The following is a 26435-nucleotide window of genomic DNA, read 5'->3' on the forward strand; positions in this document are numbered from 1 at the left end:
AGCAAGGTTTTGTAGGTGGTCACTACAATGTCCCTGTGCGTCAGCCTCTGTCACCTGCAGCATGTTAGCTGTACTTTAGATTTTCTTAACTCTATTGGTTTTAATATCAGATTTATATATTCACCTGCCTGCAGCCATATTTCTTTCTCTGTGAATCTGTGACATCTTCAGTGTTTGCACCATTTTACACTGAATATTTTTGCTGTGCTTCACAGTAGAAACTGTGATGCATTCAGCATGTAAAATAACGAGTCCACAGAAACACGATGAACCTCACAAAGACGGTTTATTGGTTCATATTTACATTTAAAAAAGAAATTATTTTTTTTAAAGTTTTTCATTTTGTTTCTCCATAATTTTTCTTACAAAAATTTAAAAATATGTACAAATGTCTGCGTTTCTTGTGAAACACAAACTGCAGAGGGTATATATTAGCGTTAAAAATCAGAAGTGCTCCAGGTGCTTCGATAAATCTGAATGCCGTCATCGATGCAGCTCAGCCTGCAGGATTTCCCCCCAGGTCTCAGCATCCAGTGGCATCAGCTTCCTGTCCCTCAGTTCATCTGCCGACCTCACGTGGCTGAACCGTCCAATCAGCCAGTCTCTCTTCACACAGCTGCGTATGTAGTTCCTCACCAGGGTGACCTGCAGACAGGAAACAGGATGCTGTCAGAGGTGAGCTTCTGTTTCATGGTGCTGGTTTTGGAGGAAACATTTAAAGCCTTCAATAAAGCCAGCACAGTTTTTACTGGCTAAACTGAAACCAGGGAGTTTTTAATAGCACAAGTAAAATAAAACAGTGTGTAAAACTCAGTGCACGGTGAGACTTCAACTGTGGTTTTCCATTTGACCCTCCAGATATTCCCACTTTTTAAAGTGGGAATGTCTTCAGTCTGTGTGCAGATATGTATCTAGCATCATTTTTTGAGGAACTTAAAACCTGAATATGAAAAAACAGAACAAAAAAAAAAAAAAAAAAAAAAAAAAGCACTTTCATCCATCTTCAGTTTGATATTCCCCAGGTGTGACACCAAGGATCAAATCCAAATGAACTTTATTAAAAAGCACAAGTTTCTGTGAATATTATTTCCCAAAATTTGTGATGTTCTTTTATTTTTTGGAATATTCAGGCTTTAATCTGTGAAAAACACTAAGCTAATGTGAGAACCTGGACAGCAAATCTCAGTCCTGACCTGCAAACTGGTTTCTACAGACCTCCAAACCTGCTGTCAGAGATCACACCTCCTCCAAGCTCCACATTCACCGAGCCAGATCAGATATTTACCCTCAAACACCTAAAGGACTGAGTGCCACCAGTTTCTACATAATGGACCCTCAAAAAACATGCTGGAGAAACACCTAGGACTCCCCGACCTTCATCCTTTAAAAGATTTTTGGCGCAAACTAATGACAGCAGGGAACTGAAATTTTGTATAATTCCTGTTTCTAAGTGGATCGTTCCCCTGGAAATTAGTCAGACAAATCTGAGATTTTTTTTTTTTTTTTTTTTTTTTTTTAAATGTGATGTGTTGACATGAAGCACCGCAGCCAGTTTCTCAGAGGATGAGCTGACCTTCCAGGTGAGGCCGTGTCTCCGGTCACTGTCCACCTCCCTCTGGCAGATGGCTCGGACAAGCAAGCACTGCTTCTTCCACAGCTGCTCGCTCTGCTCGATGATCTGATGCCACAGCCTGCAGGTCTGAGCCGCGCTGCACAGGCTCGCCGCGTCCAGCTCGCCGAAAATCCTCACACTCATTTCTGTCGGCAGCATCTCTGCAAAGTTTCGAGGTGGGGTCAGGACGGGGCTTCCTTCACAGAGAAAAAACACTGGTGGAGTCCTCCCAAGCTCATGCTGCATAATAGAGACAGACTGAGTGGAAGAGCCTGAGGAAAGAGCAAACAATGATGGAGAAATGATTCTGGCCAAAAACGTCGTAAGAGCTTCACACTTTACTGGTTCACCTAAAAAGGCTTCAGCCAAAAATCGCTTAACTCGGAGCTGATGTGAAGATAAATCACAGTTAACGTGTGAGACTCTTAAAGACATTTCAAAAGAGGAAGAATGGTTTTCTTAGAAATCTTTTCCAGTAAAATAATTACATCACAGACACAACATGACTAATGAAACATTAAAGGACAAAAAAAGAGACAAATAAAAGCTTTAAAATAAGACAGGACGGGATTGTGTGAATGTGAGTGTGAAAGCTTGTCTGTCTCTCTGTGTTGGCCCTGCGACAGGCTGGCGACCTGTACAGGTGCACCCTGCCTCTCGCACTATGACAGCTGGGATAGGCTCCAGTCCCCACGCGACCCTGAACAGGATAAGCGGAAGAAAATGGATGGCTGGGATTGTGAGACGTGAATGAACTAGAAGGATGTGAATGATCACGGGAGGCCCCTTTACGAAAGGAGCCTCAACGCGAACCGAAAGTGAAACAAAGCACCGATTCCATCAGGAGGCTTCCACCCGAACACTAACTGCTTCCTCTTTTCTTGAGCACAGGTTAAAAATTCTCTTTTGGCCCCATGCGTGAATTTTTACAACAAAATCACGTTTCTCTGCCGTGACCCGGAGACCCTCCCCTGCTAACGGCTAAAGGCTCCTGAAAAACCTCTGCAGCCGCCTCGTTTTCAGCCCAAACATCGCTCCTGTAACGGGAACGACCGACGTGCACGTGTCCCCGTCTGTCTGATAGAAAGCCGGCAGTGTGCGGGCTAAAACTCGGTCTCTTACCTCCGGGGGGATCCCTGACAGCTGACACACGTTTAAATGTCCTAACGGATGTTTACAAACGCAGGATACGTCAGCGTAAATTGATCGTTGGCGCATGCGTACAAGGCTCACAGTCCGTTATTCAAATACATTTAAAAACAATAAAAAACTTTTTTCCTTAATTTTCAAATAGTAAAATTAACCATAAAGTATTTTTAACTATGCATTTTCAAAATGTTGAATGATAGCGTCAATATCTTTTGATTTTTTATTGTTGTTGCTTTAATTTAAGATTAAATGCTTTGATAATGTAAAAGCATGCATCGTTTTTAAAGATATGCCGAATGTACGATATATATATATATATATATATCTGTATATACATATGCATGAAAACCTTTGTCTAATTTTAGAAATTAAAAGACTTTTAAATAAACCGGAAGGATGAATCGGGAGATTCAGGGCGGAGTCACAGACGTAGTGCGCAGGCTCCGTTGCATCCCGGAAGGTTTGAACCGTGTAGCCGAGTTAAAGGTGCGAGGTGTCAGCGCTGCGGCTCGGTTTCAGTCCAGGTTCACCTGCACAGGTGGGCACAGCTGGGACGTTTACCGCCTCTCCCCTTTAAAGCGCAAACATGAGTGCGAGAAGATGCTTTTTAACCGGAAGCCGTTTGAATCCTCTCCCAGAACTTCCTGACCATGAAGGTGCTGCTCTGTGTTTTCATCCAGGTGCTTCCAGCCGAGGTGTTGCTGCGTCCGCTCCGCTGAGCTGATGTCCGGCTTCGACCTGGTTCCGGTGGACGGCGGGGGTCCGGTCCACCTGCCGCCCGGAGAGACGCTGCTAGGCCGGGGCCCGTTCCTGGGAGTGAGTCCTGCTCCTTCTTGAGCCCAGAGATAATGATGATGATGATGTCAGTGCAGGTTATTTACTGGCTGGAAAACGTTTATTTCCGCGCATGGAAAAAACGCAGAAACCATAACAAGTCACGTGGTTCGGTGACTTCAGGCAGGTTTGGCACCAAACACGTTTTAAATGATCAGAAAGGAGCTAATCAATGACAAAGTGATTAAAAACGTGACAAACACCACCACGTGGATTTTTTTCTTTTTTTTCTTTGGATTGATCTGCCTTTGTAGAAAGAGGCGGAGCTTCATGAGCTTGCACATTGAACTTTGAACCTCTTGCTGTTGGGTGACTCCCTCCTGCTTGTGACCTAAGCTACTTAAAATGAGCTGAGATCAAGAAGGACACAGGTGGCTGTTCATGTGTGTCCTGTTACCTTCAGGTGTGTGTGGCCACAGCTGGAATGTAGCACTGTGCAAAATTCTTGAGCCACCCCTCATTTCTTTGTTTGCCTCAGTTTTAAAAGTGGTCTTCTCTGGAGACATTGGCTGCTTTTTCACTCATTTTCAGTCTGGTCCTCGTACCCGACCATTTCTGTTTGTTAAGTCTGTGAACTCTGACCTGTGAATCATTCAAGCAGAGATACATAAGGCAAGTTAGCAAAGTGTTCCCATTTCTTTACCTGAATCAATGAAAAATGCCAAAGAGAACACAAACTGACAGCATAAAATAGGATTGTTGCACCAGCGAGGTCATTCCCAAAAACTCTGCAGCAGATGAACAGGACCTGAAAGTCACGTCCTTAAGAAATAGGAACAAATCCAGCAAAGAGCTGACACAGGACCTGAGAGATGGATGTGGACCTTCAGCTGATCTACTGTTCACTGAAGCCTCATCACAAATGGTGTTAGTGGAAGGGAAGCTGTTCTTAAGGAAGGGAAACAGGGAAGAAAGGCTGAGGTCTGCCACATTACTCAAGAACTGCACTGAAAATCAGCAGCAGCAGGTCTGATGGAGGGATGAATCTGTCAGTATCTATGGAGGAGGTCAGGAGAGAGGTGGAACAATGTCTGTCTGCAGCTGTCTATGAAACACTGTGGAGGCTCTGTCACGGTTTGGGCTGCTCTTCAGCCAGTGGTGTTGGAAACTGATGGAGTTATGAATTCAGAAAAGTACCATCAGATTTTGATCCACCATGAAATACCATCTGGAAAGCATCTGATTGCTTTAATTTTTCAGCATGACAATCATCCTAAACACACTGTCAGTGCAGTAAAAGCAACCCTGGATAGAAAAGCACACAGTGGAACACCATCAGTCATGGATTGGCCTCCCCAGAGCCCGGATCTCAACATTACTGAAGCAGTGTGGGATCATCCCGACAGAACAAAGGGCAGAAACATCCAAAGAAGAGCTTTGAATGTCCTTCAAAAAGCCTGGAGAACGATTCCTGAAGACTGCTTAAAGAAATGACAGGAAGCTGCCACACAGAGTTCAGACTGTGTGAAAAATAAAGGCGGTCACACCAAATATTCACTTCCAAGCTTGTTAGAATTGTCCAGACTCTGCTTTGGTCTCATACACTGCATATCCCTGTACGTTTGCATGTTTCCCATTTTCCAAGCAAAATATAAAAAATTGAAGGGTGGCTCGAGGCTTTTGCACAGTACTATGTGCAAACCACGGAGGGAGGAGGACTCCTTAGACTTCTCATCCTTATTATTTGCGATGATCTCACTTTGTACCCTTAAAAAGCAACCCTTGATATGACCTCTCAGAATAAGGACACTGGCCTTTTTCAGGTTAACGAAAAAAGGTTGAAAACATTTGCAGTCAGAAAGGTGTGAAAATGATGATACTTTATTATTGATCCCACAATGGGGAAATTACAGTTAACAGAACACCCATCCAAGAAGACAAACAAACAAACATGGGGAGATAGGTGAACTGTGGCCATGCTGCCCCCCTTCTGGAGGCGTTGCCATTAAAAAGACAGAAACAATAGTGAAAACATATAGGGATGAGTGAGGAAAAAAATCATCTCATACTTTGTATGCATACACAGTATAAGGTTACAAAATAAAATGATTTTGTGTGTGATTGTATTCCAGATGTTAATCCTGCACTCTGCTAAAGCAGCTTTGCATGAATCACAGCTCAAAATAATGCTTCTTTAGTGTATACGGGGCCTTGCTGCACGTTTCTGTGTTATTTTTCTTTCTTTGTACGGAGTTTCTAAAACTGAGAAGTTATGTAGCTTCACTGGGCTCTATATCCTGAAGCTCAGTTCTTACATTTTTACTAATATCTGTCATTTATTTAGACTAATGCTGAATGGATTAAGATGTGTGTAAATCTGGTCCTGCCTTGTTTTTTGTCTCAGATCAGTGATAAGAGAGTTTCCCGACACCATGGGCTGCTGGAGAACCTGAACGGAGAGCTGCGACTCAAACCTGTACGTTTGCCCATCTCACTTTTAAAAAGCTTCTCATGCTGGGATATCTATGCCTGCTCCTAGCATGAGGATTTTAACCTGAATGTGAAGAATTTAAATTTTCACCACCATGGGGCGATGTTTAACAATTGGGGGTTTTAGCATTTGACATTCCATTTTAGTCCGAACCCCATTTCGTCAACCTTAAACCTTTCCCACGCCACACACTGGCTCACAGCTCCCTCCTGTGGTAAATGGACTAGTTCTTATATAGTGCTTTACTACTCAGTCTGAGCACTCAAAGCGCTTATACAACAAGTTTACATTTACCCCATTCACACCAGCACTTCCATGATTAACTAAGCTAAGTTCTTTTTATTATCTAACATTCACTCAGATTCACACTCCGCTTGTGTCGGAGTATCTTGCCCAGGAATCGAACCGCTGACCTTCCGATCAGTAGGTGACCCGCTCTACCTCCTGAGCTACACGTGTCCTGAGTTCATTTACGTTTCTATTTGCAAAGCGTGCTTCAGAATGACAGATGCAGGGATTGGAGACCAACTGATATCGGATTTGTAAGACTAATATCTATTTGGTGAGTTTGAAAAATAATATCGGGTGATATCAGATTTCAAACTCACCAAATAGATTTTCTTTCAGACACGCAAAACATAAACAGATCTCCCGTTTGCACTTTTGTAACATGCAGTTATTTATTTACTCATTCACGCTCTGCCCACTTCGGCTCAAATCAGCTGGTTTGCATGTTTGTGGCGTTCCAAACAGGTGTTGCCAACAGGGAAGCTGCAGAGTGCCCTCTGGCGGACAGAATTTGCAACATCAGCACTCATAACATGGTTGAATAGAATAGAGTAGAATAGAATAGAATACCTTTATTTGTCATTATACAGAATGTACAATGAGATTGGAGAAAGTTGGCCTGGTTAAAGTCTCCTCGATAATGTGAACACCATCGGGGAGGGCCCACTGCTGTTCATTAATGGTGTCCAGCAGGAGAGAGAGCGCCATGTTAACATTAGCGTCAGGTGGAATTTCCGTGGCTGTGACAATCACTACTGTGAGCTCTCTAGGCAGAAAAAAAAAGGCCGACATCTTACAGACATGTACTCGAGGTCTGGGGAACAATGTTTGTCGATGATTGTTCCGTTGTTACACCAGCACTCGTGCACATAGGACGCTGTTTCTCCCGTCTCTCTGTCTTAAGTGTCTTTTATCGGCCATTATAAATGCTGATGCAGATATCTGCAAATGTTTAATATCGGTCGGGCTGTAAGAAGCCATCTTTCCTGCTTCTGTTTAGATTTTTACTTATTATTAAATTATTTTTAGTTTTTTTAGATGTTGTTTTATTTTTAGATTTTTTTTTAATTATTAGTTTCTTTTTTTGCAGCTCCTTTTAATTGAATCTTTTTTTATTAGTTTTTGTATTTATTTGCACTCTTTCTTTTGTGTAATTTTTTTTATTGAGATCATATTTGATTTTGTTGTATTGAGCTTTTCTATTTTATTCAAACTCTTCTGCTTTCAGTCACTTTAACAAACTAATTTCTCTAATTTTGGCATAAATAAAATTTATCAGCAGCTGCTTCAAAACTGTTTCCACCTTTTTGCACCTTCTGCTTAACAACATGCAGATGACGCCAAACCATAAAGGCTCAAATGAAAGAGAAAAATGTATTATTAAATATAGAAGTATAATTGTCTTCCTTTACTCAGTAGAAATACCTTAAATTCATGTTTTATATTAAAGAAATCCCCCTGTCCAGTTAACCTCTCAACCCTGAAGGAAACAGTAAAACTCCTGTAACCATGTTTGATTTTATTAACAGTGAAATAGCAGCAGCTCCTAAAAACAGGCTCAAAGCTGCTGAGAAGTCTGAGCTCAGGTTTTTGAGCAGCGTCCCCACAGCAGGGGGCGCTGCTGTGAGGAGAGAAGTTTGCATTTAGGCTTAAAAAGTGACAGCTTGGTTTAACCTCCCATTGTTTCAATCCTCAGACGCACCTGAACCCCTGCTTTGTTCAGTCGTCCCCCACCGATGACCCTCGACCTCTGGAGAAAGGTTCCTGGCACATCCTTCATCACGGAGACTTCTTCTCTCTGCTGCCAGATCGGTTTATGTACCAGGTGGTGTCTGTGGGCGGAGACGAGCAGAATCCCAGGTACTTCTGATGTCTGAAAAACGCTGCTTTCTATGTTGGTGTTGGTGGAGACAAAGACGCAGATCATCTCGGTGAATAATGAGGCTGCGCGCGTGGTAACGAGAGCTCTTTTGTCTCTGCAGGCTGAGCCGTGTGGGGTTGAACGCTCAGTCAGAAGCAGGCATTAGGCACAAGTAGATTTACTTGTTATTGGGGCTTCGGCCATCTTTTGTCTGCGAGCTGTCGTGCTCTCCATTGTCCTGCTGTTTGAAGCTCGCATCAAACAGACACTCGAGCGAATGTTAATGCTCATCGGCTCATGTAAAATTCATGCTGAGATTCCAGCTCGCAGCATTATGGTCTCACATTAAAAGTTTTCCACAAGAAATTCTCTGTGGGAGGAAAGGTTCACATTTATCTCCATCAAATGTCACCCCCCACCCCCCAACAGGAACAGCCAGATGTTTGAAGAAGAAGAGGAGGCACTTCCTGTTCCTCCTCAGCCAGCTGTGGTTCCAGCTCCAGCAGCCCGACTAAACCAGGAGGAGACAGCAGAGAAAGAGGAGGAGGAGGAGGCTGAGAGGCGTTTGAAACAGGTTGGCTGAGTTTTTATGAGGGGGGGGGGGGGGGCTGCTGGAGAAAAAGATGTTGGACTCGTCAGTGGGCGGGGCCAATCTGGAGTCGTGGTTCCATTTTTAAAGACTGCAGAGTTCAATGTGATATGAGCATTGTTTAGAAAAATAAAATAAAGTTCTTAAATATAGTTACAAAATACATTCAAACAGTAACAATGAAAATTTAAAGTACAACAAATAAAAGCAAAGCTGCGGGATAATGTGACAGGTCACAGGAAGGTCACAGTGAGCTTTGATTTAAAGTAGATCCTGAGTTTGCTGACCTCAGAAAACATTTCATTTGTCATGAGGTCCATGAGGTGCGAGCAGATCTGGTGCTACTTCCAGCTGCTCCCTGCTTAAGTGTGGGAGCATTTCTGGAAGCGTGACTGTAGGACCTTCGTCATTTGTGAAAGCAAAGCTCAGTACGATCACTCCCAGATTACGAGCAGAGTGCCTGATGATCCAGGGTCAGGGCTGCATATATATGCGAATAAAGATCTGGAAACGTTGAGTTGAAAGACGTTTTGTGACATCCAGTATTTAACGTCAGAGAGAAGCCACAAGATATAAGATTTTATTTAAGTCACTACGCAAACATAATGGTGGAAATCAGCCCTGCGTTTAGGCAGGTAGAGATTAAAATGGGACCGAGGATTGAGCTCTGAGGAACGCCATGCGAGAGGCCGAGGATGAGGAGGAAAGGATCTGTTATGTTATAGTCAGCTGAATCAAATCCAGGAGACGAGTTAGACCTCAGAGTCAGCAGCTAGCAGGGGTTTTTACTGATGTTTCATTCCTGTTTAAAGCAGGTGTTGAAGATGACTGAGCAGAGATGTAGCTGACTTTTACCTCATACTACCCTGAAACAAGTCCTGAATTTCCAGCTAATTTCCTGGAAAGTTCTGGAAATGTCCTCATTAAATAAAAATCGGTTGCTGTTTAGCTGTAAAGTGCAGGATTTTTCCTTTAAAAAAAATCCTTCTCCTCATCACATTTCTCATGCACGTAGAAATGGTTGTGTTGCTCTGTAGATCTCACAGTTCGCACGACAGTGACTTTAAAACAGAGGCCGTAAAAATGAGTCGTTAAACCATCAACTGTACTTTAGTAATGATGATCTAATAGGCAGATGTCACCTGACATTTTCTTCAGTTTTAGTGGGAACAAACTTGAAGTTTGGACTAAAGGAACAGTTTGAGCTCTGAGACTCAAAACGTTTCGCTGGCTATAGTTTAAAATATTGAGTGAGTGTCTGAGAAATCTACCTGCTGATTAGCTGAAAGTAGCACAAGCTGTGGTCCACTTCACATGGATGACAGCGTGGAAGTGAGCAGCCAATCGGTGAAGCTGTTTTCTTGTTTCGTTTCTCGCAGGGAGACTTGGTGGGATCAGTGAAGGAGGATCAGCGAGACGCCGCTACATCTGTGGCCAGGAAAAGACTTTTACCTGCATGGATGCTGGCAGCTGTACCTGCTTCAAAGGGTCCGCCCTCCACGCCAAAAGGTAACGAGGACCGTTTCTGTCCCTTTGCCTGCAGGAGGCGCTGTTTCTGATTCTGTTATTTATTGTTTGAGCTTCTTTTTCCCCTCAAAATGTCTGTTTAGTTCAGAGTAGCAGACCTACAGCGCCGTCACCTGCCATTAAACGAGCAGCCGTCACCCAGGCCACACCCACAGCAACCTCCTCACCTGAGGAGGGGCTCAGTGAGGAGGAGGAGAAGAGGCCGAGGAAGAAGAGGAGAAAAATGGGTGATGATGAAGAAAAACCTCAGGTGACAGCTGAGTTTTCGAACATGTTTTCAGGTTTAGTTTTAAATTCTGCGTCCTGACCTCAGAGAGTAACTTTCTCTGACTTTCAGGACGTCCCCCCAGGCGATCCTGACCCCCGGCATCCGAGTAAACCGAGCAGGTCTGAGGGCCGCAGCCATTCCGACAGCTTCCCCATGGAGGTGGAGGCCGAGGAAAAAGGAAACGCCTCAGCGTGGATGTCAGAAAGCAGAGAGCCCGAGAAGTCTGAAAACAACCAAACGTCTAAACGAGCCGAGTCCATCGGGTCGAACGGAAGCTCGACGTCTGGCCCCGCCCCGTCCAAAGCCAGAGTCAGAACGCCGTGTCCGTACGGGAAGGACTGCTACAGGTACCCCCGCTCAGAGAAACACATCAAAGTTAATAGACTGAATTCATTAAAGTCCTGCTGAGAGCTTTTACTTTGATGCATCTCATTTTCCTCTGAAGACGAGCTGAAGTGCACTCGAGCTGATGAAGAGAGCCAAAAGCCTCTCAAACCCCCCCCCCTTCATCATCTCAGAGACCACTGCTCGCTCGCTCTGAATCTCTGATCATTCTTTAGATTTCACTTTCAGGAATATTTTTGAAACAAGAAAGAAAATTTTCATTTCATTTGAAACCAGCAGTGCGAAAAAGGGCCCTCCTGCATGTCCCAGTGTGGCCCTGGTGGTTTAAATGTTTAGAAGCTGTAAACGTGGTGAATGAGCGAGTGGCTGCAGGTGACCATCCTGCAGAGGTGGATTTCAGACCCTTCATCTTCTCCATGCTCGTGTTTTCCAGGAAGAACCCGCTTCACTTCCAGGAGTGCAGTCACCCCGGGGACAGCGACTACGAGGAGGAGGAGGAGGAGGCAGACAAACCCGAGTGTCCCTATGGCACAGACTGCTACAGGTCAGGCCTCTGAGATGAAAGGAAACCTGAGGGCTCTCTGAGGACCTGCTGCTGAGAAACAGCTGGATTCATTTCAGCAGGAAGTCCTCAGAGGCTCTAAAATGTCTTTAACTTTCAGGATCAGGAGGTAACAGTTATAACAGATCAGTGTTGTATTAAAATGTATTTATGCAGTTATATTCAGACGGCAGGTTTCATAGATCCAGATTCCTCACACAATGATTTATGAGCTGTGTCGGGGTTATTTATTTATTTAATGCACGTGTTTCTGCATGTGACCGTCAAACACACTGATGAGCGTTGTGTTCCTCAGAGCAGCGTTTGCATTTCGATGGTTGACGCTTGGCTCGCTGTCTCGGCGCAGAAACCTCTGATTAAACAGACTCGGCCGCTTTGAGTATTTTCAACCCTCGCACCTGTGTTTTCTAACGTGAACTCTGATGTAAACTTGGTTTCCTCTGCAGGAAAAATCCTCTTCACAGGAAGGAATACAAACACACAAAGAAACCAGGTACACACACATTTAAATGCATTAATATATGAAAGCAAAAACCCTTTTTGGGTGATTTTTGAACTTGTGCACTTTGAGTTGTTACCTCCCAAATGAAGCCTCATGCAAACATTTTGGCCTCAGAGTTTGTCTGATAGAAGCTTTTCCACTCAGGTGTGTCGTGCAGGTGAAGTAAATCAAACAGGTGATAATAAATGAAAAGGGCTGAAACCTGCTTCTCAAAGATTTGCTGCAGTAGAAAATTAGAAACTGAAGCTAAATCTTCTTGTCGGCGTTTCCTCCTGTGACTCACTCACGTTAAATCATCCTGCAGCTCGCACTACTCGTCAGGTCGCCAAAAAGGCTCCTGATGACGAGGAGGACGAGGATGAGTACGAGGACAGCTTCATTAATGACGACAGCGAGGACGTGGGCGATGACTCAGACTACGTCCCTCCTGACTCAGACGACAGCGGCAAGGAGGACATCAAAGGGCTGCAGAAGGAGGCTAAGGCCTTCCTGAAGAAGAGGAAGTAGGTGAGAACAAGGACGCAGAGCACTGCGACCGTGATGTTTGATGATGTCATCCTCAAACAAACCAAAAAATAAAGTTAGCTGAGGTTCAATACAGTGGCTCACGTTCAGTAACGACATCAGGCTGTCCACAAATTAAGGTTTTCACATTAAAAGTCCTGCTGCTCTTTATAGGTGGGCTTTAAATGTACAGCAAAGAAGAAAGCAGTATGAAAGTCTGCTGTTTCTTCTTTACTCTTTGAAACCTTGACTGTGTTATTTTTCACATTAAAGGTCCCACAGCCTTTGGTTGGGAGGCTTTTAATGTGAAAAACATTAAAAACACAGAAGAAACGCTGTTGTATTTCCTGTTGTTTCTACTTGACTGTGCTGTGATAAGCAAGGGCCCCGCGTTTTTCAGGTTAAAAGTCTCGCAGTCTCCCTGTTATGGCCAGGCTTTTAAAGTGGAAAAAAGTCTTCATTAATAAGGAGTAAGATGATGAGTGATAAGGCACATCCATGTAATTTTTCAAATTAAAGGTCTTGCACGCTTTTAATATGAAAAGTTTTAATGTGGAAAAACTTGGCTTTGCATCAGTCAGTACAAAACAGAAACAAGTGGAGGGACCTAAATGATCTTTGCATACTCTCTCATGTGCTTCGTTTTATTTTTTTTTTCCAAATTAAAAGTCTTATAGGTAGACATTTATGTGAAAAATATCTGGATGTCTTCATAGTCAGGATCAGTATAGAAGAAATAATTCTAAGATCAATAATTGTGCTGTCGCATTTCCTTTTGCCGTCCTCGTGGTCAATGGTAAGCTCCAGCTATGTTTTTGTCAGATTAAAAGTCTCATTTTTATTCTTTTAAATATTCATTTAGCTATAGCAGCCTAGTTTTTGCTTTAATGTGAAAAGGAGAGGAATATGACAGTAGAATAATAAAACATTAAGAGTCAGAAACTTCTGCTTCTGTGGTTCTGATCAATGTCAGTCTGTGCTTTTTCAAAATAAAAGTAATTTTTGTTTAGGCTTTTAATTTGAAAAGTGGTCACAATGGAGAACCTTTTATCACACCATGTTTCTTCTAATGAAAAATTTTCATTCTTTTCAAAATAAAAGTTCCATTAAAAGGAGTGCTGCAGGACTTTTAATGCACAAGGGATTTCTGCCGTTGTATTTCCTGTTCTAATTTGTCCTACATTATCTTACTTTATTATTTCTACTTTATTGCCACTTGCCCATGTATTTTCAGATTAAAAGGCTTGTAGGCCTCTCTTTTATATTTGTTAAATATAGGTTTACTTTTGCTTTTATTGTGAAAACAGGAGGGATATTAGAAAAATAGTAAAACATTAATAGAGTCACAGAGTTGTTTCTGCGGGCCTGATCAATGTCAACGTCTGCACTTTTTCAAAAAAAAAAAAAAAAATCTAAGGAGTCCTGCAGGACTTTTAATGTGAAAGGGATTTATTTTTGGTTGTTGGGATGCAGTCGAAGGTGTGATGGGGCGGGTTTTTGTGGTGGACTGGTGCATTTATGAAGCCCATAAATATCCAAATGTCAGTAACACTAAAAATAAAAGCTGGGTGTGAGTGCGGCCGTGGATCAGGTCCTCAGCTGGTCGGAGCCTCTGCGTCACCTCCACCAAAGGAGGCCGAGCAGAGACCTGCTGACTCTGAGCTCTGAGGGTTTATTTTTATTTTTTTTAGCCTCCTGCTGCCAAAATTCAAGCTTTTTGTGCCTTTAAATAAAATCTGTGCTGTTTACGGGTGATTCTGGATTTCTGAACCACTAAATGTCTGAAACTGGAAATTATCTGTTTGTGTGCGTCAGGAATATAAAGCCTTTAGTTATTTTTTTATTAGATGATTTTAAACTTGTTAGACTGGGTTTTTTTTAATTAAATATATAAAACCAAACAGTGGTCTCTCCTTTCTTGGTTCATACGATGCTAAACCGGGATGAAGGCAGCAGAGCGTTAACCTGCCACCAACCAAAGAAACCATTACGTTACACTTCCTGTTGATGAGTCAAAGGAAACTCCTGTGATCGCTGCATTTTTACGATTCAAGACACCAAATGGGAAGTATTTTTGTCTTCTTCAGCTTCTCAGGAATCTTTCCACCAGTTTTAAAGCTTTTACAGGTTCTCCTGTTTGCAAAAAACTGCTGAGCAGTTCCATCTTGTTTGTTTGATTTAAAAATCCTCTGTGGGGGTGTGCGGAGGCAAAATGCCAAGAATCATGTCTTCGTGCAAACACTTATGGCTCTAAATGTATTTTCTTACCCTTTCATAGAACAAAATGTTATTGTTATGATAGTATAAACACTCCCTGGCCAACAAAAGTCACCCTCTGATATTTCATTGAATGACATTTTGCTCTGATGACATTCAATAAGCTTGTGTCGCCACATTTATCCAGAGTCATTTTTCATTCTTGTATTGATGAGAGTCAGACTGCTGTGTAAAATCTCCTCCAGCACATCCCAAAAACTCTCTTTGGGGTCGATGCTCTCGCTCCCTGAACCACTCCTTTCCACCCGTCACCCTGAAACACGGTGAATCTGGACTCAGACCACATGACCTTTGGTCCAGTCTTTATGCTCCCAGTAAATCTAAGCCCTTCTCCCAGAGTAGCCTCACTGATGAGTGCTTTTCTTAAAGCTGCTCTTTAGTCCCAATCCTGAGTTTTTTCCACATTGTGTGTGTGTGGAAATATTCTTACCTTCAGTATAAACCACAGCTGTGACTTCTCCTGTTTTTTGATTTCACCAAAGCTCAAAGTGATCTCCAATAACGGTCATTCAAGATTTATTCCGCCCACGCTTCTTCCTCTGAGGTGATGGTTCTTGTCTATCCCTCCAAGTTAATTTCACATTGGACAGTTATTAAAGCAGTTTTAGTCATTTCAGCTTCTCCTTCTTTGCTTGGTGAGGCCGCCTCAGGATATGTCTTCAGATATGGTTGTTGAAGCACTGAGAAGCTACTCGCTGCATCCGTGAGGATGAAACAACCTGCTGCCAGCTCACATTAATCACTGGGGTGGAAGGCTCTCACCTGTGTGCTCAGTTCAGTTCAGGTGTTTTTTTTATTGGTCATGCAGTAAATATTAAAATATGTGTAACCACGAGTGCACCCCCAACATGAGCACACAGCAAAGACAGTGTAAATCAGCAGAGAGCAGACTGGAATGAGTCATTGTTCATTTTCATTGTTGCTAAGCAGGTTTTAAAACAGCCAAATTCACCCTCCAAAGCTGTGACACAACACCACAACAGCACCAAAGATCAGACTGTCAGAAAGGCACTGATGCGTTGATGTGTTGAAGTATTGATTCGGTGGTGTTACAGAGGATGCTGGCGGGCTGTGATCCTTGTGTCTGAAGCTCCTGCGTGAACATAAATGAGAGACCAGCTGAGACGCTCTGAGGTCTTGGCTGCATGCTGATCGGCTCTAATGAGGGCAGAAATGATAGCAGAGGCGGAACTGATGAGCCCTCAGGAGGTGAAGTTCAGCCTAAAGATCAGTCCACCCACACAGAGAGCACACACTGAGGTACAAAACTGCCTCTGAAAGCTGCACGAACCTCAACCACCCACCATTAAAGGTTTCACCTCTTGTTCTGTGCTATGAGTTTAAAAATGCACCTTTATTTGACATGAATAAGTGCAGAGAAATCGCACAATGCACACACAGCCTGCTGCACTGCAATCAGTCTGAAGTGGCTGAAATCCATAGAAGAAGGAGTGTGCTAAACACCTTCTCGCCCTTCAGGTGAGAGTGAAAGGTCCTTGCCCCAAATTCTGCGGTGATTTCACTTTTTCGTCTCCTTACTGCACTTTGTGTGAAGTATCAATCATTTTATTATTTCACTTTAATTTAGGCCCCTGACCACTATGAAGGGTTACTCATGACTTCTTCCTGAGGCTTCGCTTCGACCTTTGTGGCTGCTGCCTTGCTCAAACTGACCGATTTCAGACAAGTTACCAGCTAATGCTAGTTAGCAAGACTTCCTGCAATGAAGTGCACAGCAGCCATATTATTGGTCAGATAACTGCATTAAAAATGCTCCAAAAGGCTCCAACAGCACAAACACAGTCCAGAGGTCCAGTTCAGGGACTCCAAGCCTAGCACACAGCTAGCAGCACAGCCACCTGTGGCACCATCCACCTGTCAAAGAGGCCACGCCCCTAATAATGCAAACTTTATTTTAACAGGTGAGCTATACCCCATACAGCTGTTATGATGGGAAATTAGCCATAGATGCAGTTGCTCTTTAAATAATAACTGCTCTTTTCTCTCCTTATGTACACATCAACATTAAGAGAAACATTATGATACAAACAGCTGGGAATTATAAAGTGGAAAGGAAAAAACAGGATCAGAAAATGTCTCCATCTACGATGCAGATTCGCTAACACGCCACAGTACCGGAGCACAGCTGCCACGTTCTGCTACTGCTGGTTCCCGGCTTCCTTCAGCTCAGAGTCTCTGTGCTGATCAGCCAAAGAACCAAATCTCAAAATACTCATGCAGGCGATTTACCAGCGCCCAAATGTTTGTACCAGAAATATCTTCTGTGTTCGAGCCATCAGCAGCATTTATCGGATAAGGTCCTGGTCCATCAGGAAGGAGGGACTTTTTGAGACCTGGTGCTGAAGGTTTAGTTCCTGAGTTCCTCCAAATGTTCTTGATTCCTGTGATGTAGATGGATATTTGTTCAGTGGTTCATTGGTAAGAGTGTCATCTCTGGTACGTCCTTGTTATTCCATTTGTAGATTCTTGAATGGCTTTTTCTTGACCAGAGGGGGAATCCCACAGTGTACCAACACGGTCTCAAAAATCAGCTTCTGAACTGTTTTTGGTTTTCTCGTCAGGTGACTTCATCTTTTATCTCTCTGAAAAAGCTTGAGCTCTATCTTAGCTGACCTCCTCCGTCACTCGGAGGGAGGATGTCCGTGCCTCCCCTTCATACAGTGACTTGGTGGCCACGAAGCTCACCAGCCTCAGAGGAAACTTTACTGACTTATTCAGGTGTTTGCTGTTGTTTCGGACGCTCACAAAGCAGAGAGTGTTGATGATCCCATTGCTCATGGCGATGCACTCAATGATGTAGAAGGCCACCAGGGAGTTCCTGTCCCTGGAGATGAGGGTGGGGTAAAAGTCCCGCACCAGGGTGAAGCCGTAATACGGCGCCCAGCACAGGATGTAGGCCATCAGGACCAGAATCAGCACCACCACCGTCCTTCTGCGCTTCTGGAGTCTCTTGCGGATCTGCTGCGTCTGGAAACCTGGAACATCTTTAAACCACAGCTCCCTGGAGATGTGGGTGTAGCAGATGACCATGACAGACACGGGGCCCACGAACTGCAGAGCAAAGATGAGGAGGAAGTAAGAACGGTAGTAAACCTGCTGGTCCACGGGCCATATCTGAGCGCAGAAGGTCTTGTGGGCACGACCTTCCTGGTGCGGGTATGTCGTCTCTGAGGCCATGTAGGCAGAGGGGATGGAGATGAAGATGGGGACGAGCCAGACCGTCAGGATCACACAGTATGCCGTCTGATGCTTCATACGAGGCCTCAGAGGGTGCAGGATCGCCATGTACCTGCAGACACAGAAGAAACAACCAGCTCAGGTTGGTTTTCATGTTCTTCACACTGACACCTTTTGGTTTCTGGACTCCACTTTTCAAGCCAAAAGTATTTTTTTTAATTACCATCTGCAAAATGTTTTCAACTTTTATTGGGTCATTCCATATTAAATCAGTCGATTGTTCAAAAGTTCTCAGTTTGATGTGTGTGAGGTTGGTGTTATTTTGAGGGACTCACTGTTAGAAGATGAGCCCAGAGCTGTCTCCTGTATTTAAGTCATGAGGGCTCAAAAATGCAGGAAAAACAGTCAAAAAGCACCAAATTTGAACCCCTTTGTGCTTTAAGGGCCTATAACTGACAGGTGTTTTAGCTCAGAGGTTTTACCTTTTTAATCAATGAGAATGTGTTTGCAATGGTTAAATAAAGGTCACGCTGACTGCAGCATCTGGAACATGTTAATGTGGGAGACATTAGAGGAACTGCAGCTTTTGGTGCTTCAATGTTGCTTTCTTATAAATTTGAGTCATTTTGTGGGAAAGCTGAAGTTCTTACAGCAGTTGTGCCATGGTTGCTGTCACCACAGACTGCAGGTGAGAGTCTGATTGCTTCTGATCTATGAGCTCGTCTTTGTTTCGGCTGCAGTGAACAAAGATGCGCTGAAGCCTTCGTCTTTTATGAAGGCAGAGCTCCTTTTTTCTGCCTCTAAAAGCTTTAGATACATGTTTCTTTGCTGGTATTTCTGCCTCAATGGATAAAATTTACTCAATGGAAGCTCAGTTTCTTTCGAATGTCTCCCCCTGGGCTGGTCTTTCAATTCAGGCTGTTAATCAGTTTCAGGGGAGGCGAGCTTTGATGTAAGCGCCTGCGCCTCCGTTTGGAAGCAAACCAGGAAGCTTGTTTCTTGGATTTGATGGATTCTGCTGTTATCAGCTGCAGAAGTGTTTGTACCCTTGAGCTGAGGAGGACTCGAGCTGGCACACTGCCACATGTTTGGACGTGTTTATTCCCATAATAACGAGGAAACTGGAGCCACTTTGCTGTGCGCAGACACACAGGGATTAGCATCTCTCCACAGAAGCTCTTTGGAAATGTTAACAGCTGTCAGCCAGGCGTGATAAATGAAACAAGGAGAACTGCTGGTCTCAAAGTGAGAGCTGCAGCTGGTGACCAATTACACTCTGAAACGCAGGAGCTGCTGTTGTTGTAGCACAATGTAAATCATCTCCGTCAGCTGGTGCTCAGAGTCCCGAGGTCTACATTAAACTGTGTTTGATGTGGAGCCACCGTCAGGTTCCTGCACACCGTCACCTGCCTCGCTGCTGCTACTGCTGCTACATGTCCAGGCCATATATCGACTCAGAGAGTTTATTTAATCAGGTTTCTTGCTGTGATTGAGCTAGTGTCTTCAAAAGACACCAAGAATCATTCATGCTTAAGCTCAAGCACAACTAAAGCCAGACAACAAGAATCATTCATGGAGACGGTTAAAAAAGACTGATGAAAACATCAGAAGATTAAATTAAGATTAAAAGAATCCAGCTGGAGGGCAGATTGATGATCGTTCCTTCTAAAAGATGCACCATTCAATTTGAATGCTATTCAGTTTGATTTATATATCCTCTAATCACAACAAAAAGTCACCTCAAGTCGCTTTGTATTGTAAGGTCAAGACTTTCTCTGGAGTCCAGGTCTGAAAAATTGAGCCTTATACCTGCATCCTGTCTAATGTCCAGCAGGGGGCGACTCCCCTGGTCTAACTGAATGTTGTCCAAACTGTCCTGTGTTCAATATGCCACAATGAAGTGTCCCTCATTGTTTTGACCGATATGAATGTAATAGTGAACAGTCACTGGGCTGCCATTGCTGTCCATTTAGGGGCATCTGGACTTTGGACTTTGGACTTAAAGACCGGAGTCAGGAAGGGGCAGGAAGTGGGGCGGATTCAGGGTATGCAGTGTCCCGCGCTCAGATCTTCGTCAGTAGTTGATGCGTCCACCTTTCAGCCACACAGTGGATATTTAAGATTTAAAGAAAATGACATTTAAGGTTTAAATTTAACATAGATGTGAGTTTGGAAACTTTTAGGGTTTTTTAGATGAATGTCAGTCTGAATCTTGTTGGCTGTTAGGATGTGGGGTTCATCACTGAAAAACATTATTTGTAATAATTTCAAAGAGAAGTGGACCTGACCTATCCTGCTCAATACTTTATTCTTGGACTCTGATAAAACAGCTTTGCATCCTAATTTATCCTGGAGTCCCGCTTTATGCAGCCTCCCTGTGCATCCTGTCTGAAACAAGCCCTTTTAGCGCCTCCTTTCAGTCAACTTTCCTCTCATTGGTCAGCTTCTGGAAGCCCACTGAGAGGCAGCGCTGTATAAAGAATTTCAAATTTAAATATTGGAAACCAAGTTTAGAGTTTGAGCTTTTGGCTTAATGTGAACATTCAACACTTCTGCACCACAGTTCCTTTACCCATAATCCTCTCACACATCAGATCAGCTCAGAGAGAATATTTATGCATCAAACCAAAAGAAGCACAAATTGAACCTCTGTGCTGGAAAACTGAGTGGGAGGTGACCCCACCTGTCCACAGCGATGGCCAGCAGAGCATTGGTGGACACATAGAGCGAGACGGTGCGCAGGTAGTTGGTGGAGGCGCAGAGCAGCAGGCCATGGTCCCATGACAGCTGCTTCACCACGTAGTAGTCCAGCAGGAAGGGGCAGCAGATCACCGCCACCAGCACGTCTGACACGGCCAGGTTGGCAATGAGCAGGTTGGTCAGGTTTCTGAGCTGCTTGTAGCGGGCCAGGCTGGCGATGAAGAGGCAGTTCCCCACCCCGCAGACCAGCATGATGCCCACCAGCACTGCGCCGATGATGATCGTGGCCACGAAGAAGGCTCGGCCCTGCGTGGTGTCCGGGGTCTCACCTAGTGGAACCTCGTAGTCCAGCATGTCACCGGCCAGGAAGTAGTCAGTCAGAGCTGAGCTGCTGTTGGTCGAGTTGGCCATTTTGGATCAAGTCAGCATGATCGTCTGCAGGGTGGAGAAAAGAAGGCAGGTGTCAGCATTTGAACTGTGGGAGGGGCTAAAATTCACATTCAGACCAATCAAAAGACTTTTCTCTCATGTGGCACTCGGTACTCGTTTCATCTGGAAGCTGCTCTGGTAAAACTATCATGAAGGTTATTAGAACGAGGATGGTTGTCACGGTTATAGTAATAATGAGGGTCGTGGTTGCAGGTGACCATAGTCGACCCACCCAAAAAGCTGCAGTTCCTCTAATGTCCACCTGAGGTTGGCTATAATCCTCACAGACTTCCATGTTGAAAACGTCCAACCAAATAATTTCTAAGCACCCAAATTTTGTGGGGTGAACATTTTCCTTCATGTTTTTATTAGAAGGAGTCGAGTCAATAGATATAGTTCCATTTTTAGATGCTTTGCAGTTTTCTATTCTCGTAAATTAATAACATCTGCTAACGGTGCCATCGAAGGAGGACGTCCTTCCTAGATCATTAACCGACCAATCGGCACACGTTAGCAGAACGCTTGCACTTCGTGGTCAAAGTCAGCTTCCCTGTGAGAACAACTGAAGGACATTTGCATCGTTGTCAATTTTTGGAAAATAAGATAAAAAGTTTTTCTGTGGAAGCAGCTGGAAAAAATTCAGCTGCCCCTCCAGCTGAATTACAGCTTCTGTACACTGGTATTAACAGGAAGTGGAATGAACTTGTATAACAGAGCGCCCCCTTTAGGCCAGCCTGTGTTTTACCACCCTGTACAGGGTGTACCCTGCCTCTCGCCCTGTGGCAGCTGGGATAGGCTCCAGCCCCCCTGCAACAATGAAAAGAATAAGCAGAAGTGAATGGATGGACTGTCATGACTTCTTTCCCAGCATGCCTGTGTCACTGTAGGTGGAGGGTGTGTTTGGCCGCTCAGGGTGGATATTGGTGTGGAGCAGCTGTTAGATTCAGCCGCAGGTTGGGGAATGTTGCATCTCAGCTCTGAAAGACACAGGAGCGTCTCACCAAAGCGCCTCGTGAGTCACATCATTATTATTTCTGATGCAAGGATTAACCCTTTAGCACAGCTGCACAGCGCCCTGTGGGAACATTTCTGCTGGTGTCACACAGATTTTTAGCTGATGCTTTTCAAATGTTTCTCATGTTATTGATTTGTGGGTTTAATCAGACACAGTAGATTGCTTGGCTAAGAAACACACACAGCAGGTACAATTTAAAGCACTCTTAACTCATGTAATATAATATCTAAGAATTTCACATTAAACAGCATTGTTTTCACCTCTGCTTGTTTTTTTAGTGCCCATGATAATTTAAAGATTATAGATTTCATGTTTTTGTGTGTTTTCTGCCTGATGTTTTGTTTGTCATTTTCTTTCTGATTCATTGACTCTTTAACTGTAATAATTATATTTTGATAATAATAATAATAAGAAGAATTTCAATAAATGGATCTGTATGGAAGTATTGTTATACCCCCCCCCCCCCAAAAAAAATAGACTAGAAAAGATATTCCACAAAATAAAATGAAAGATGTTTAATGCATATAATTCAGGTTAATGTGTCCAGATGAACTAGAGACGGGCTGTACTGAAGTGTAACACCAGTTTGTACCACAGGAGGGAGCAGTGAGGCAGCGTAACCTTAATTCTAATTACGATGGCGAGCTGACAAAGGGTAGGACTGAAAAAAAAACAAACAACATTTTAACACTGCAGCAGGTTAAATGCTGCTCCCTGCTGGTGAAAGCTTGAGTTACAGTTTGCCGGTGGTAATTACGAAAAGTACCTTTAATGTTTAGGCTGAATCTGGCTAACTGGATACTGGTTATTATTTTCTTGATAAATTGGTTGCTTGGGTTTCTTAAACAATAAGATACTGAGAAATAATAATAATTAAATAATTAAAATGGAAAATATTTAAAGTGGGGAAATTTAGCTGTAAAAATATCATAAAAATAAAGGGATTCCCTGCCAATCAATAAATCAATGTAAAAATGTAATGTGATACCAACTGTACCTGAAAGAAGGGAAGCTTCATATTTTCAAGTTTCATATGTTTTGTTTAGAAAACATGACTTTTGTTTCCAAAATCATAGTGTCAGATAAATGCAGAAAATATAAAGTAGCATCAAATAAGGAAAATTAGACTTCAGCAGCTGGCAAATTCTAATAAATTCCTTCTTTTACTGTCACTGATATTTCAGACCATGTAATTGGATTGTTTGTTAGAATGAAAAATGACTTCTGCACGCTCCAGTCCACCATGTGAACCTCAGTCTGACCGCATGGCTGAAACCTTTTTGCCTCCACAGCAGATTCAAAATGAAGTGTTAACCTTTTCTGGGGCTTTTGGCCCCTGAATTCACCCCTGGACCTCCTGAGCTGCAATAAAGCTCAGCAGCAGTAATAAACACACACACACACACACACACACACACACACACACACACACACACACACACACACACACACACACACACACACACACACACACAGAGTTTCTGCTCTCACAGATTAAAACGCACTGACAGAAGATGCAGCTTCTGAGCCCACATACAGATTTTAAAGCTGTGCAGCATGAAAACACTTCACAGAGAATCTGAACAAAGTTTCAAAGAGTAAATCTGAATCCATCTGCATTCCTCCTGGATTAAAACATCAATCTAACAGATAAATAAATCTGTTAGATTTATTGCATATAATAAATCAGCTGATAGGAAAGTGAACTATAAAAAGCTGCAAAAGTGTTTTGAATACAGACCTGAAGCAGCTTTCTTCTCCGCTCTGCTCCGCTGAATGAAAAGAAGAAGAGTGCGAGCAGCAGGCGCGCACCCGACGAACAGCGATCCACCTCCTCCACCCCCACCCCCCACATCTGAGAGGGAAAACCTGTTTGCTGCTCCTCACTTATTTAACCAGAATCTGACAGATTTTAAAGCAGCTGCTCCTTCAGCAGCAATAAACTGATCAGTGATGACATGCCAATAATCATTAATCAACAACTGCAATGCAGATATGGGGTCTGTGCAGATGCTGCAAATGATGAAGAGCTCGTCTTCATCATACTCCGAATGCCTACAGGATGTAAAGTGACTCCACTGACACCGGCCACAACATTAAAACCACCGACAGATGGAAAAGTTTTCATGTTTTTCTCACGCAGCACGATTTAGGAACCAAGTGTGACTCTAGTGTGACTGCCAATGAGGACTTCATAAAAGTACCAAAACCTGCAGTTCCTCTGCCATCCAGCAGAGGCGCCAGCAGTGAGTCAGTCCCCATTGACATTATTAAAACTTTCCAGCAAGGGGGGAGGGGGGCTCTTTCTATATCTCACCTGTTTAAGTAAAGTTTGCATTACTAGCGTGGCCTCTTTGACTGACAGGTGGATGGTGACACAGGTGGCTGTAGCTGCTAGCTGTCTGCAAGGCTTCACCCTGAACTGGACCTCTGGACTGTGTTTGTGCTGCTGGAGCCTTTTGGAGCATTTTTGATGAGATTATCTGACCAGTAATATGGTGAACGAGATTCTAGGATTTTAATTGGATGTTTCCGAGCACTGATTAGCAGGTATCTGCAGAGAGAGAGAACGTCAGAAAGTTGAGTTACAGTGGTATGCATAAGTTTGGGCACCCTTGTCATTTTATTGATTTGAATACCTTTAGCACTAATTATTGGAACACTAAATTTGTTTCGTATAAGCTCACTGACCCTTGACCTACATACACCGGTGAATCCAATTATGAGAAAGGGTTAAGGTGGCCAATTGCAAGTGTTTCTCCTCTTTGCATCTTCTCTGAAGAAGCATCAACATGGGCACAGTTCTAGTTAAGGCCTGAAGTGGCCAAGAAAAATCTCAGATAGGCAGAAGAGAAGGATGGTGAGAACAGTCAGAGCAGCTCCAAAGACCTACAACATCATCTTGCTGCAGATGGTGTCACTGTGCATCATTCAACTATTCAGCGCACTTTGCACAAGGAGCGGCTGTATGTGAGAGTAATGCAGAAGAAGCCTTTTCTGCACACACGCCACAAACAGAGTCTCTTGAGGTTTGCTAAAGCACATTTGGACAAACCAGCTTCATTTTGGAATAAGGTGCTGTGGACTGATGAAACTAAAACTGAGTTATTTGGACATAACAAGGGGCGGTATGCATGGTGGAAAAAGAACACAGCATTCCAAGACAAACACTTGGTACCCACAGTGAAATGTGGTGGTGGTTCCATCATGCTGTGGGGCTGTGGGGCCAGTGCAGGTACTGGGAATCTTGTTAAAGTTGAGGGTCGCATGGATTAAAGTCAATATCACCAGATTCTTGAGAACAATGTTCAAGAATCAGCAACAAAGTTGAAGTTGTGCCGGGGCTGGAAACTTCAACAAGACAATGACCCCAAACACTGCTCAGAATCTACTGAGGCGTTCATGCAGAGGAACAAGTACAACGTTCTGGAACGACCATCTCAGTCCCAGACCTGAATATTATGCTCAGAAACCATCAAACCTGACTGAACTGGAGATGTTTTGTAAAGAAGAATGGTCCAAAATACCTTCAACCAGAATCCAGACTCTCACTGGAAGCTATAGGAAGCATTTAGATTCTGTTATTTCTGCAAAAGGAGGATCTACTAAATATTGATGTCATTTTTCTGTTGGGGTGACCAAACTTTTGCACCTGCCTAATTTTGTTTAAATAATTATTGCACACTTTCTGTAAATCCTATAAACTTCATTTCACTTCTCAAATATCACCGTGTTCACCTGCTATATGATATATTTAACTGAACCTGCTGATCTGAACAACCAATGAGTTATAAAGTAAAATCATGAAAATTATCTGGGTGCCCAAACTTTTGCATACCACTGTAGCTCATAGGAAAACAAATGAGTGTAAGTGGTTATGAATTCAGGTTCTCGTCTCATTGGATTATCATTTCAAAGTAAAGAAGCTTTGGTTGTTTTATTTAGATATAAAAGATCATCTAAAACAGTCAAAGACGCACGTCCAGCAGATGTTGTGTCTTTAAATTCGGCACAGGTTTTTTTATTCTTTGAGAAAGACCCAGATATTACTCTTAATAAAAGTACTTACTAAAAATACTCTCACTTGTCCCACGAGTCCAACACATTTTCTGCACATTTACATTTGCATGTGGACAGTAAGGACGTGTCTGTGCTGTGAGGCATGGGCAGACGTTTGCTTGGCTGTTTCTGCAGATCAAAAGGAGAGAAATGAGCCGCTCTGTGACTGACCCGGTGACTCCATTAAAAGCAGCGGCCTCTGAACGCAGAGAGCCGGCAGTGAGATCATCACGCAGCTCATAAACCTGCAGTCATCTCTGGTTTCTCTGCTTTGATGCTGCCTGT

General features: G+C 43.4%; 3 protein-coding genes across 3 annotated transcripts; 1 reads left to right on the forward strand and 2 right to left on the reverse strand.

The window, feature by feature from the left end:
- Positions 1 to 284: 284 nt before the first annotated feature.
- Positions 285 to 2850, reverse strand: fbxo48 (F-box protein 48). The gene is made up of 3 exons (XM_030732174.1): positions 2735 to 2850; positions 1574 to 1884; positions 285 to 645 (listed from the first exon to the last, which is right to left on the reverse strand). Exons 2-3 carry the CDS (start codon positions 1856 to 1858, stop codon positions 484 to 486), a joined length of 447 nt encoding a protein of 148 aa, XP_030588034.1. The 5' UTR covers positions 1859 to 1884; positions 2735 to 2850; the 3' UTR covers positions 285 to 483.
- Positions 2851 to 3189: 339 nt separating this feature from the next.
- On the forward strand, positions 3190 to 14339 carry aplf (aprataxin and PNKP like factor). The gene is made up of 11 exons (XM_030732012.1): positions 3190 to 3299; positions 3442 to 3577; positions 5940 to 6011; positions 8011 to 8174; positions 8605 to 8749; positions 10144 to 10273; positions 10375 to 10541; positions 10629 to 10906; positions 11338 to 11448; positions 11913 to 11959; positions 12273 to 14339. Exons 2-11 carry the CDS (start codon positions 3485 to 3487, stop codon positions 12473 to 12475), a joined length of 1410 nt encoding a protein of 469 aa, XP_030587872.1. The 5' UTR covers positions 3190 to 3299; positions 3442 to 3484; the 3' UTR covers positions 12476 to 14339.
- A 3035-nt stretch (positions 14340 to 17374) lies between these two features.
- On the reverse strand, positions 17375 to 23857 carry prokr1a (prokineticin receptor 1a). Its single transcript, XM_030742838.1, has 3 exons — positions 23833 to 23857; positions 20631 to 21082; positions 17375 to 18059 (listed from the first exon to the last, which is right to left on the reverse strand). The coding sequence occupies exons 2-3, from the start codon at positions 21056 to 21058 to the stop codon at positions 17375 to 17377; spliced, it is 1113 nt and encodes a 370-aa protein (XP_030598698.1). The 5' UTR covers positions 21059 to 21082; positions 23833 to 23857.
- Positions 23858 to 26435: the final 2578 nt, after the last annotated feature.

Source organism: Archocentrus centrarchus, chromosome 1 (assembly GCF_007364275.1).
Source record: "Archocentrus centrarchus isolate MPI-CPG fArcCen1 chromosome 1, fArcCen1, whole genome shotgun sequence".
Taxonomy (NCBI): Eukaryota; Metazoa; Chordata; class Actinopteri; order Cichliformes; family Cichlidae; genus Archocentrus; species Archocentrus centrarchus.

Excerpts from the sequence above, each read along its gene's own strand:
- fbxo48 (XM_030732174.1), bottom strand. The coding sequence starts at position 1,858 with ATGCAGCATGAGCTTGGGAGGACTCCACCAGTGTTTTTTCTCTGTGAA. Across the intron at positions 646-1,573 it reads GACACGGCCTCACCTGGAAG|GTCACCCTGGTGAGGAACTA; the intron begins GTCAGCTCATCC and ends TCCTGTCTGCAG.
- aplf (XM_030732012.1), top strand. The coding sequence starts at position 3,485 with ATGTCCGGCTTCGACCTGGTTCCGGTGGACGGCGGGGGTCCGGTCCAC. Across the intron at positions 10,542-10,628 it reads ATGATGAAGAAAAACCTCAG|GACGTCCCCCCAGGCGATCC; the intron begins GTGACAGCTGAG and ends TCTGACTTTCAG. Across the intron at positions 10,907-11,337 it reads TACGGGAAGGACTGCTACAG|GAAGAACCCGCTTCACTTCC; the intron begins GTACCCCCGCTC and ends CGTGTTTTCCAG.
- prokr1a (XM_030742838.1), bottom strand. The coding sequence starts at position 21,058 with ATGGCCAACTCGACCAACAGCAGCTCAGCTCTGACTGACTACTTCCTG. Across the intron at positions 18,060-20,630 it reads CTGGCCATCGCTGTGGACAG|GTACATGGCGATCCTGCACC; the intron begins GTGGGGTCACCT and ends CTGTGTCTGCAG.